General features: G+C 33.1%; 1 protein-coding gene across 4 annotated transcripts in view; it reads right to left on the bottom strand.

Annotated features, from left to right (window-relative positions):
• Positions 1-615: 615 nt before the first annotated feature.
• Positions 616-13,344, bottom strand: part of LOC125066908 (5'-3' exonuclease PLD3-like) — a 52,360-nt gene continuing 39,631 nt past the window's right edge. For all 4 annotated transcript variants that reach the window (XM_047675227.1, XM_047675229.1, XM_047675228.1 and 1 more), the window contains exons 8-11: positions 12,181-12,312; positions 4,386-4,525; positions 4,020-4,185; positions 616-3,725 (exon numbers count right to left, since the gene is read on the bottom strand). In XM_047675227.1, the coding sequence (XP_047531183.1) occupies positions 3,480-3,725; positions 4,020-4,185; positions 4,386-4,525; positions 12,181-12,312 (684 nt within the window). In that variant the 3' untranslated portion in view covers positions 616-3,479. The remainder of the gene's footprint in view (positions 3,726-4,019; positions 4,186-4,385; positions 4,526-12,180; positions 12,313-13,344) is intronic.

Genomic DNA, 13,344 nt, shown 5'->3' with positions numbered 1-13,344 from the left:
TAATTATATGATTTGCATCTATCTCTGTCGCTTTTAATAATAGGAATAAAAAACGTTTGTATGTTTGTTTGCCTCTGCCAAATTATTTGGCGTTGTTATTCTAATTATTCTGAAAACATTCAATAAGACCTAGATTGAAATTACTTCATTACAAGTTCATCTTACTCGTTATAAATGACTGCCTCGGTGATCTAGTGACTAGATATAAGGTTCGCAGATGCCGAAGTCTTGGATTCAAACCCCAGATCGGGCCTATATTTCGGAAAGCACGTAAAGCCGTTGGTAGTTCGCCTGATCACTTTCCGGTCGTATCGGGCTTTGAGAGTGCACCTCTGCGTACACATTAGTGCACTATAATATGTCCTGCCTGGTTGGTGGTAAAGTTGGTCAGGGCGACATCATCATCTTTATAAACGCGAAAGTTAAGACGGATAGATGTGTTTTAATTAAATAGCACTAGTGCGGCTGAACGGATCAGAATGAAATCTGAATAGCACGTAGGTTACACTTTATGCCTATAACCTACAAACGCCCCAACCCACCCTCTTCACACGCAGCCGGAAACTGATATATAATAATTATGATTATTCTAAGGAATAAAAGGCATTATAAGATAGAAGTAATTTATTTACAACTTTAGAACAAGTATCACGCATATTGTCTCTGAATACAAAATTGCTATTGCTTTCGAAACCTTATTCTAGAAACAGATATCAAAAACTCAATTAAACGCCTTTCGAACACAAAAAAAAAACGATTCACACATCAAATTGACTATATCTAGTGTGGATAATTTTAAGGCAAAAGATATAATTTGTACATATGTTTGTAGCAACTGGTCAGAGACATTCGATTTCAGGTTATAATTTCATAGAAACATTTTTTCTACAAAAATAGAATCTTAACAATATATTAATATTTGACTAATATAAAGTTGCACAAGAAAATCTTTTCGTTTTACTCTATGAGATGTTTTTTTTTTTGCAACGACTACCAATACCTCTAATATTACGTACAGGTTTATATATCGACCAGAAATACGTGCAAACATAGTACGAGTGAAAATATCAGTCATCGATTAACGCCTTATATATAGTAATGCGTAATTTGTTAAATATAGAATTGTTAAATATTTTTATATTATAGCAGTTAACCTTACACTTAATAGATAACTTTTACATTGTCTGTGTCGCTTCAAAAGATTTAAGGATGATGCATATAATCATGATGTATAAATGTCGAACAGAAAAACACAACAAAAAGAATTTTCAGTTATTACAAATAAATCTTTGTACCGTTAGTAAAACAACCAGTTCTATCATGTTTTATAATTTATTTTTTTAGACCGGGTGTTGTTATCGTCAAAAATCTTTTTTTTTTAATTATTATTAGTAACCAATTGGAGATAGCCGTCGGTTTAATAACAGTACGCGCTACCAAACCGTACTGCTCAGCCTCTTGACTAACTCCTGACCGAAGGTTATATTGTCATCAGTTGTAATTGAGCTATCCTTTGCCAGTTTTATATTGTAGTTTGTCAGTTTTATAAAAATCATTTAATTTCAAATTATAGTACATACTTTATATAAACGTATACATGATATGTTCTAAGAATAACAGCTTAATCAATATCGCTATTTTAAGAAATGTTAACAATTTTACATTCATCAATAACAATTACTATTGAGAATTATTTGTCATATATAATTCTAAGTATAAATGATAGTAAACTAATGAAATACAATATTATTCAATAACATCCAACGTAATACTTTTAATATAAAAATATTTTCAATACAAAAAAAAAACTGTTTTATCATCCTTAACATAACAAAGTTTAACATCATGAAGGTTTTATATTACATGAGTATTGCCTACGGGTCTTTTACTAAAGACAGCAACAATATAATATATGCTTGTAAGCAATATAGCAATATTAATGTTCTGTCTGAATGTGTGTACGACGCAAGGGAGGCGATAATAAATATATCTACTTAGATTTATACTATATATATATATACCTCTAGATTATATAAAAATCTACACCAAACCACGAACAACGATCTGATCACACGTTTTGAGAAGGCACGCACGCAATGCGTTTCGTTTCACGGTTAAGTACAAGCCAATTCAAATATTTAAAGACAACATACACTAACGATAGGTTTTGAGTTCCACAACTAATATTCTATTATTAAGAAATATTAATGAAAATAATTCATTGACATTATTTACAGGACAATACTTACTATTAATAATTGGCAACAAACAATAGAAAGACGCGAGATGTTCAAACTTAAATTTAATGTAACGTAAGTACAAGTATTATTAATCGTGAGAGATATTTTACACACTATGTATTATTTAGGCAATTAAAACAGCCCTCAGTTAAAAACTTTTCATCGTCCATATAGCAAAAAGCCTTATGTGTACTTTTACTTATTTTAAACAAACGCAACGCCCATAGAGAATTGTTTATTTATTGACCTCAAGTAATTCTACTCCCGAGCGCGGTTAGCCGAAGAAACAGAGAGGGTACCGCTAGTTTTTTTGTAGGTATTCCGGTGTACTAGGCGTCCTGGGCACCGACGAGTCGATAATACCCCCCACTTCACGTGAGGGAAACGCATAATGCGTTTTTCCAGCAAGAAATACTAGTAAGTACTACTAAGTAAAACTTTTAGTTAATACTTATTGCTTCGTCAGCGTCTATGAGCGAAGGTGACCACTTTACAAGTGGCCCGTTTGCTTTTACGATTTCTTAACATTATTATTAAAATAGTATAAAATAAATATATTTATTTATTAAGAAATATGTTACTCTTCCTGTATGTGCATCTAGCGTTATTATAATTGTGAACTGTTAGTTATAATATTGTAACTTAGTGTTTTGCGTCATATAATTTATATGACGTCATTTACTATTACTTCTAAGTGTCGAATTATTACGGAACACAAAATCGGCAGATTGTAAGATTTATTCATAGAATAAAAATCTTTGGCACGATTGTAACGATAACATCAAAGATCTTTTTTTTATTATGTAAAAATGGAAAATGCGTTTTGATAAAACTTAAGTCTATATTAACTACCTACCGACTCACGAAGTATGGAATATTTGAAGGTTTATTCACACTGTAACGAAGTCACACCTGACGATTTTAGATCTTATAATATTTCATTCTTCGATTATATCGAATACAGCTGTAAATATTTGTTAATACACCTATGTCGATTAGGTTACCAAAAACGATCGATTAAATCTAAATCAAGGCAAAAAATGCATCAATATAATAACCGTACAATCTACACAATTATGTTGATAAATGCAATTTAGAATTCAAATTATTTCACAACGTATAGAACTGTTCGAAATTTTCACTGATCAAAAAGCTCAGCGATTCCTGTGGGGCATCTCCCCTAAGGTTACGGATAGTAATTTTGGCTGCACGTATCGGGTCGAAGAGAGCAGCGCGGCGTTATAAGGCGCGCAGCGGCACGGCGTAGGGCGAGGCCCAGTCGCGCTCGAACACGGCGCGCAGGCGGCCGCGCAGCGCGCCGCGCTCCGACACCAGCGCCGCGCCCGCCGTGTCCACGAAGTAGTCGCCGTACCAGTTGGACGTGCCCACGTACGCCGTGCGCTCCGTCACCATGTACTTGTTGTGGTTGACGCGAGCGAACGGGATCTTGTCCTGCGCCGGCGTCGACGGCACGATGAAGCGCCGCTGCGGACGGACGAGCTCGTTACGAGTTACGATGCCCCGGCAACCGACCCCAGGGCGACCGGGGCGGCCACCCTGGGGCTGGTTTTTACTTTTTGGCTCGACACTAAACGGCACTCGAATCCGTGGCATTTTTCTCAACCGAGAACTTTATAAATTCATATTTTTATGGTCGATACATACCACAAAAGTCATGACAGATACAATTAATACGATTCCATGATTTTTACCCATTAGCTCATCTCAGCTCATAGCGATGCGTTGCGATATTCCTCGCAGTAGTATAGTGATACGTACCACCTGTATGTCGACGCGCGGGTAGGCGTTGGCGAGCGCCGCCAGCGAGGCGAGGTAGTGCTCCTCCGAGGGCTGCGAGTGCTTCCACCAGCTGATCAACATGCGCACGCGCACGCGCGCCTCCAGCGCCGCGCGACGAATCGCGTCGTCAATCTTCGGCCAAAATCTGAAGGAGTGAAAAAAATTAACATTCTTATTTTATTTTAAACAGGATTTATTTGGGAATGTAATAAAATTTCCTAATAGAAGATAAATGTTTTTATCGAATGTCACTACTATTAAAACTAGAAGTGAAGAATGAAAATCACATATTTTTGGACAATTGAATCAGTAAAGTTGATTTAGATCTGATAGATAAGTTCATACTTGAGTTTGGGCGCAAACTCTAGTGCCGGTCCGTAGTCCATAACAGCGATGTAGATGAACTCCTCGGCCGAGTGGATTATGTTAACGATCGCATCGTCGTCATTAGTTCGTCCATTAGGGCTTAAGGGCGGCGGTGAACTCTGCGTCAAAAAAAGTAATTCATTGGTGTTATTGCGGATTTATATTAGCATATGAATAACTAGATTTCACCGGCGGCCTCGCTCGTGTTTTAGGGGTAGGTCATCAGGTGGAAGGTATAAGATTGCCTATGTTCTTCATTGGTGTTCAAGCTTGCTTCTGACTAAATTTCATACAGAGTTACTTTAGCATTTAAAATGTGAATATAGAGAATAAGATATATCACGATTAAAAATCACAGAGGAAGATCTTTAATGATAAGCATTATACAATAAATTTAACAGTAGTATCTTCCTATCAATATTGAGTAAATTTATCTGTGTACGTTTTGTCAAATCAAGTAAAATGCAGCACCAATAAAACATTCAGGATCACATGCATTAATAGAATATACCAATGAATAAAATTCTCCTTTAGCAGGAAATCTGTGTGAGGATTGAAAAGACCGCAATAGTCTGTATAATCAGTTTCATCTTTGCATTAAAAATTTGGACGGGTCAGACAATTGTAGGATCTGTATCCTACAAATACCTCGTCGAAAACAGCAAATTCATAACCGAATATACATGAATAGTTAATCCCATTTCAACACATTTGTGTTGTAAGAATCAATTAAGGAAATTTATCTAGACCCTCGAGGATTTAAAAGTCTCAAACACTAATGGCTTCACCATTAAATGAATTAGCTAGGTAAGCGACAGACAGACGGCCGACCGTAAAGCCAGCCAAAACGTATACCAAATTTAGCTCAAATACCTATTCATAGAACATGACCAACAAATATGTGACAGCAAATCTCGTCTTCACTACCCTCTCTCTACCAGGCGTCGCTGTCATGAGTATCAATAAAACAAAAGTCAAATAAGTTTGTATTAGGAACATAGTCGAATATTGAAAAAAGAAAAAGTATTAGGGATATACATATACTATTTAAAACAATAAATACCACGTTAACACGCACACATTCCTCAGCAACAATTTGACGATAACGATCCGTGGAGTGGAGTGAGAATTCGCATTGTAACACGAAGCTACACTAGTTCTTCGATACAAAATTGACGCGCGCAACGTAAAGATTATTCAGATTCAACTCTCACAGTACAGAGATTTATTTCCTTATATAAAAATATATCTTTATACATGAAACTTATATCAGAAGATAGAGCGCGTTTAAAAAGTCTTAGTATATAAAATTGTGATGTAAAGTTGCATTTCGTATTTTAACCGCTGTATATTTAGACTATTGACATAACAAACATGAATTTCATATTCTTGTTATATTAGATTTAAACTCATTCGAAATTAAAAGGAAATGTAACTTAAAGTATGTAAAACTCGCGTCGGATGAAAATCAACCACGGGTAACGACCAAAACGCATTGAAGAAACGCGGTGGACTTAACTCCAAACCTTCTTCTCAAAAAGGCATCAGGTAGCAGGACATTTACAGCACATCAACATTTGATACATGGATTGTATAATTTAGAAATATATCCATAGGTTTATAGCATTCAAGAGTAATGTAGCTTTCTACCAGATTTTTTTAAATCGGATTATTAGTTTCGAAGACTGCTCCTACATACAAACAAACTATAGATTAAATCGGAGTCAGATAAGACAAAAACATCACGGCTGTTTATTTAACATCTCGTAAATCGCTCAGTGATAGTTAAAGTCTTCGCCTCATTTACAAATGACACTTCGGAAATGGATAGATAGATCAAATATCGAACTCGCTATTGATAAGTATACTACGCAAATTTCGTTCCGAAACATTAAACATTTTCGTGAATATATTTCTCTTCAACATTCTACCTAAAAGGAAGATTCTAAACACAAAAATTAGGCCCTCAAAAACTCCGTTTCATATCCAAATATTATATTTAGTTTTAAAACATATTTGCTTATAATCAATAGTTAAGTATACAATATTAAAAATATACTAAACAAAAACAGAAAAACTACGCTATCGTGCCAATCAAACTGTTAGTACGACCCGTCCCTAGGTATAATAGGTTTATGCGTCAGATGGCAAAGGTCATTCGTTAACCGATCGTTTAGCTTTTAACCGTATGCAAACAAATTCAACAAATATATAAGTGTATATAAGTGGTGATGTCATTTATAGCAAAACCGTGACCCAGTCCGCTTTAGTATAAACTTTATCAGACTCTTTCACTGCGTCCTTGATAAATATTAAATTGAATTTCCAATACGAATACGCGCCGGGAGACAACTGCGAAATTTCATATTTATTAATAAACATATATTTACATAAATATCTACATTATTGTTAATAATATTATTTCACGTTCGAAATAGTTTCAAAAAAAAATACTGTGAGTTGACTTTTAATGTTATTTACTTGCGACATCTATTAAAAATCTGTTATTCTTTTGCATCGAAGCAACAAAATCTAACCATAATTAAAGTTACTAGCTAACCCATCTCATCTCACGAGGCCACTTAAGCGTTGTAGCGAAAGGTAAAACGTTATCTCGAAAACGTTCATTTGTAAAAAACATGGCACAGAAAAGCGTTTCCATTTTCATTTTCATAATCCGATTCTGTTTATATGCATCAACTAGCTGTGCCCGCGACTTCATGCGCGTTGTTTGAATTTAAGTTATTTGGATATTGTTGCGTGGTTTTATTTTTATATATATATATATATATATATATATAATTTTAAAATAAAAGTAGCCTACGTTACTCCTTATTACATCCGCTATCTGCCAGTGAAAGTCCCGTCGAAATCGTTTCAGCCGTTCCAGAGATTAGCCGGAACAAACAGACAGACAGACAGACCGACAAAAATTGTAAAAAATTTTATTTTGGTATATGTACATTATGTAAAAATGGGTTATTTTAATATTACAAATAGACACTCCAATTTTATTATATTTATAGATATAGATTTATAATGGATTAAATCACTGAATCAAGTTTGCTGAATGGTTAGAATTTCTAATGTTTATAGAAATTACACGACATACGTAACAACGATATATGACGGTCTGTCATATGTTGTACTCACTATATTTTCGAGTCCGATATAAGATTAAAAATTTCCATTGAAAAGTTTGTATAATACGTATTTTTAATCTTTTTAACTGGTTAATACTACAACCGATTTAGTTTTATTAAAACACTTATTAGGCTACAAAAAATATCAGACCTTTGTGAATAGTCCATTTATAATCTGGGATCTCGAAATTCCCTCTGGCAAATCTTTACTAAAATTTAAAAACTTACAGTTGCTTTTTAACATATTTACAATATTTATATACATATTAACACACACATTAAGAAAAATTAAACTTATAACAGACAGTTTAAGACTCCGCAAAGTCAATAAATCCTTTCTGGTGTTCCAGAAGGTTCGTCGTATCCGTAAACATAATAATAATCTAACTTTAAAAATCATTCATAAATCAGGCATATTACATAATATAAAATTATATAGATAATAAAATTTGTAAACACACCCTTAGATCCCGTGGCCTAAAATAAATAATCTTGAAAATATTTCTTTTAGTAATCACAAAAAAAAAATACATATAATACAAAGAAAAAAAATTAATGCATTAATGTCGTTACCAGCGCGATAGTTATTAAAGAATTAGTATGAAAGTCAATTTGTTTAATTTATTTATAAAATCGAAGTGACACGTCATATCCCGTGCTGCAGGATTACATCAGAAACTTGTCTGTGAACTTCTAAAGAACTAATTCCAAACTAATCAGGTCGCTACTGGAGTTTAAATGGAGCTAAACTCATTCTGAAAGGCGCAAATTTATTTAAAAGTAATTAAGATTTTCTTTATAATAACATACAATCACATTTCCTAAGCACATATTTGCTTAATAGCCTCTACTGGTGAAGGAAAGTTTTGTCCAATATTCGCCCAAAAATCGAATTGTGATCCAACGCAGATTTCTTCGTTGAACTTATTCTTGGTACTATTTCACGCGGTTATGATTTGGTCAAGAGCTATTTTTAATTTTGATTCGTGTGTATACAAAATATTGACGCCTTATGTACATTAATTTATTTCTTATCTTCAAATAATCTAAGATGTTTCCGATTTTTTAACATAAATTAGAGTGTAAAATATATTTTTACGTAAACTTTATTATTTATTAAGACCGAGAGGTATGAAGTAAATGAACCCTCTGACTGTAACCGCCGCCCAAGGGATCTAAGATATTATATGTCTTGCAAACCCAAACACACTTACTTAGTATGGATGTTTGACTTTTAAATAACTAACGAGTAAATAGTACCTTCGGAAAATATACAATACATAACAATATTTAATGTACATTTTTATCACATCACTAACAATATAAATTAAATTTCGTTCTAGATAATAACTAATTAATATGAGATTACGTTAATTAGGTGCAGGCGAGATTTAAACATTCATGTAAAGTTTTTAGTTAGTTTTATAGCTCGGTAACACTAACGTCGTCGTGCAATTTTAATAATACAATCATTTTTTGAAAATGGAATATACATCATCTGTCATCGGAGCTTTCCTATCAATAATATGTTCAATTTTATTAATAACAGTTTGGACTTTGAACCCGAAATGGCGAAGTCTGCATAACTTCATTGCCGTCAACCAAATTGCTATCGGAACTCTGCATTTGATTTCAATAAATTTATCGGAAATACTCGAAGACAAGTCGTACTATAACGAAGACAGCATAAGTGTTTTAATGAACGGTTATTTGTTTCTGGCTTCGATGTGCTGGTCTCTGTGCGCGATCCTACTCGCCTATTTGAGACTCGTGTTGGTTTACACGGGTAAAATAAGTTATGGTAAACGCAAGGCCGTCATCTTCAGCTACGGCGTTCTCGCTGTGATAAAGTTCATTAGTGATTTTCTTATACCGTTATTTTATAAACTTGAAAATTTTGAGGAACTGTTCGGTCCGAGATTTCTGACCGTGTTCATATTTATGATGGTTAATTTGTATTTATTCGTTCAAGTCGTCATTGCGGTTATACCTCGGGGCCAAACGATCACAAGGAAAGGGAGGAGAATATCGTCTTTGATTGGTGTCGCAGTACTCTGTGATATGATCACGACGTTATATTTATTGAATTTTTTATCGTTAGAGATTTTAAGTTTTTCTGAGTACCTATTCGAATTTAGATTAATACTGCATACATTAATTATCCTATTTAATAGAACATCAAAGGATTATTGGAAAAGTCTTTTGAAACAAAGAAGAATACGTACAGTGAACCGAATTATTTAATCATTTGTTAAAATGTGTTAATAAACCAGTGATCACATACATTATAACACCTTCGATTTTTATATCTATCAAAAGGTAGATGGAGCGCTCAAATCATTAAAGTGAAGCAAGAAAAGTGAATCTCAATTCAAAAGCGACAGCAAATACGCGGTATATACTGTTAACGTAATAAAATATGTATCTGTATTGATACATGAAGAGAAAACTCTAACTCTTTTTAAGCAAAACATGCGCTCGGAGGAGTGTGAATTTCTTTTTGCGTAATAAAATGACGCTTTAATAATATGTAAATAATAAACACAGAAACTACTTTACACTTGTACTTAAATGAATAGTTACAAATTGTTTCGAAACAATATATTATTATATTAAAAAAGAAGGTAAATCAAAGGTGATGTTATACCGTTCATATTATGTAATGATTATTTAATTGTGAACAAAACATCAACTTTTTAGTAACATAAAAAAGGTAGGTGACACCGATAACGGTCACCATGATTCAGTACTTTAATAAAATGTTGTAAGGATTCCAAGGTTGTCTTTTCGTATATAATAACAAATATGATAAAAATGATTGATTTGAACTTAATACTGTAAATAAAACATTGATTTTAAAACGACTACGATATTTCATTGCACACATTTGCATTTAACGTCACAAAGCGAGGTTCTTTGCGTGCCGTGCTACTGTTAGCGGAGAAAAAAACACAATTAGCGAACTCTACGAATTAAGATCGCGTTTTGATAATTAAATATATGTCAAATAATTTTTAGGCAATTGTCTATAAAATTAAAAATATTTCAATTTGTTACCATTTGTCGAGTAATAATGATAAAGTCCTGAGCGATTATTGTCAATGGCTATTTTGAAGCAAGAGTGGCGAACCACGCAGGGTATATTACAGTGCACGAGTGTTTGGACAAACAGAATCGATTTAATTTAGCACCCTCTATATCGATAGTACAACAAGTTCACGACTCGATCGGAAAGAGTTCAGGCATAGGCCCAACGACCTTACTTGCTTTTCGAGGCACGGGAGGGTATTAGCTGCCAACTTCCAAAGTCCGTGCTACTTCGGAGGATTTATAGACAGAAAATTTCAATAATAATGTAATGGCTCATTGTTAATTTTTAACCTCGAACCTTGCGACACAAGACCTTATAAACTGGCCACTACTGCAATACTACTTATAAACAAAACTAAAGATAAATCTACTAGATTTGATTTATTCCACTCATACAAATGGATTTTCTGGGACAGATCAAACAAAAGAGATATTATCAATCAAACACAATCTAGGAAACTATCGAGAATCATAAAAATAAACACGGCCGAATAGACAACCTCCTTTATTTTGAAGTCGGCTAAAACTATTTCTGTATTTTTTCCCTCAAATATAATTATAGAGTGAATTTTATTGATGTTTGTATCGCGTGAACATTATTAAGTACTATACGTTTAGAGATTATTTGTTCAATGGAGAAATACTTGCACACAATGTATAATTAATATACAAAACATGAATGACTTTCATAGAACCGAATTGCCATTGGAAATACAAAAGCACGGTTGGACAAACAAATTCGATCTTTGACGTTTTACACTGTTCTATTAATAATATTGTTAATTTATATACTTCGTCGTGTATTATTCAAATGTCGACTATTCAGAAGAACTGGATAAAGATTCCTTGATACTAGATGAGAATATCATATTATACGGAGATATTATAAAATATTACACACATTTAGTATCAAATTATACCAATTTGGATACAATAATAATGGCCCAAGACAAAGCGAAAGTTTATTTGGCTCCGAGTGAACTGCAAGTATTTATAAAGACCAAGTTATAAAAAGAGTCATCTACTGACATTTTGCAATAATAAATTCTTTATATCCTATCATACAATACGCAATGAACAATACTCTCCGAAAAATATTGAGAAATAAAATTGACGGCTTTTAGCTCATATAACGTACGTTATATGCCTTTACGTTAAAGGTACATTCGTTGGCTTTTTCCACTTTAATTTTACTTACAAAGTTCACATAACAGCGTCGACATTAAATTCGTCAATTTAAAAAAAAACCGTAATGATAAATTAATTTCATAGATTACACAAGCTCTCGACCAATGATATCGCGTTGATTCAATGTCAAATGTTGTTTATTTGGCATTTGTCGTCTAGTGGTTAGATTAGGATATATTTAATTGAAGGGTTGGTTTTTCACCAAAGAAATATTAAGTTTATTGACGATTTTTCAAGGTATAATCTAAAATCTGTTTAATTGAATCATGTTAAATGACGATTATTACCCGTAAAGATTTTAATAAATTGGAATTAGATTTTGATATTATGATAAACTTATTATTAATACTTACAGTTATGTAAGCTCCAAAAGTACTGTTTCCATCAGATATGTTGATTGGATGCTGCATGTTGATGTCCGTGCTGAGCTCGGACGGCCAGCTGTCCGGCACAACTGCGTCCGCTGCACCCAGACTCCAATATACCTTAACAAAATAATACCCGACTTATTTAAAAAGGGTACAAATTCTTTATAAATAAAAGTATTTTAAAGTATACATGATACAGTCATATAAACATAATAGGGTATTGTGTAATATTATGTAATATATTTAGAATATTATTTATTCGTGATTCAAAATAATTGTACCCCTTCCCACGTTTATTTCACAAACAGTCCTCTGCCCAAAGCTTGCATGGAAGAGCAACTACTTTAGCAATAAGGCCGGCTGATGCAACTGATGCATTTTGTTAATTCGAATTTTAAATTTAGTTTTAAGTATTGGTATGCAATAAAGAATATTGTGTAAAAATTAATATATACGTAGACGCTATTTCAAGTAGATTCATACTATCATCTATAAAATAAAATTCTTCAAAAAGTAACAATGCGTATTTCGATTATTTACGTTCATATTCTGAGAAAGAATAACATTACATTTTTAACGACAGTGATACATTTGTCTCTATACTAATTTTAAAAGTGCGAAAGTACCTACATATGTCTTAATCTACATAGCCAACCACAACACGGAATTTTATGAAATTTGGTATAAAGCAAGGTTAGACTCCAAGGAAAGAAAAGATTATTTTTTATACCCAATACCTACCCCCCAAAGAAGCGACTGCTTAAAAGCATTTAAAATATACATAAACATGAAATATCTGATATAGTTGTGAGATACAGCTGTTAATTTCAACCAGAACTTCTACTATGCAGAAGTTTAGAGGAGTTAGGGACTTGTGCCTTGATTGATTGAACGTCTTGCAGAACAACGTTGCAGAGGTGTAGTGTAGTGTACTGTTTTGATTGTACAAGTTTTGATACTTGATACAACTATTAACTACTTTGTACAACTATTAAATACTTTAATTAACGGCTCCAGTTTTAATAAAAATATATTAAAAGTAAATGTAGATTAAATAAACCTTAATTAGTTAATTACCTATGGAATTTAATTTGTTGTTCTTACTAGATCTTAGATATAGAGAGCTATTTTTCTAAACATAAGCGCGGT

This window comes from Vanessa atalanta, chromosome 10 (genome assembly GCF_905147765.1).
Source record: "Vanessa atalanta chromosome 10, ilVanAtal1.2, whole genome shotgun sequence".
NCBI classification, from domain to species: Eukaryota; Metazoa; Arthropoda; class Insecta; order Lepidoptera; family Nymphalidae; genus Vanessa; species Vanessa atalanta.
The sequence above is the reverse complement of the archived record's forward strand: the minus strand, read 5'-3'. Positions and strand labels throughout refer to the sequence as shown.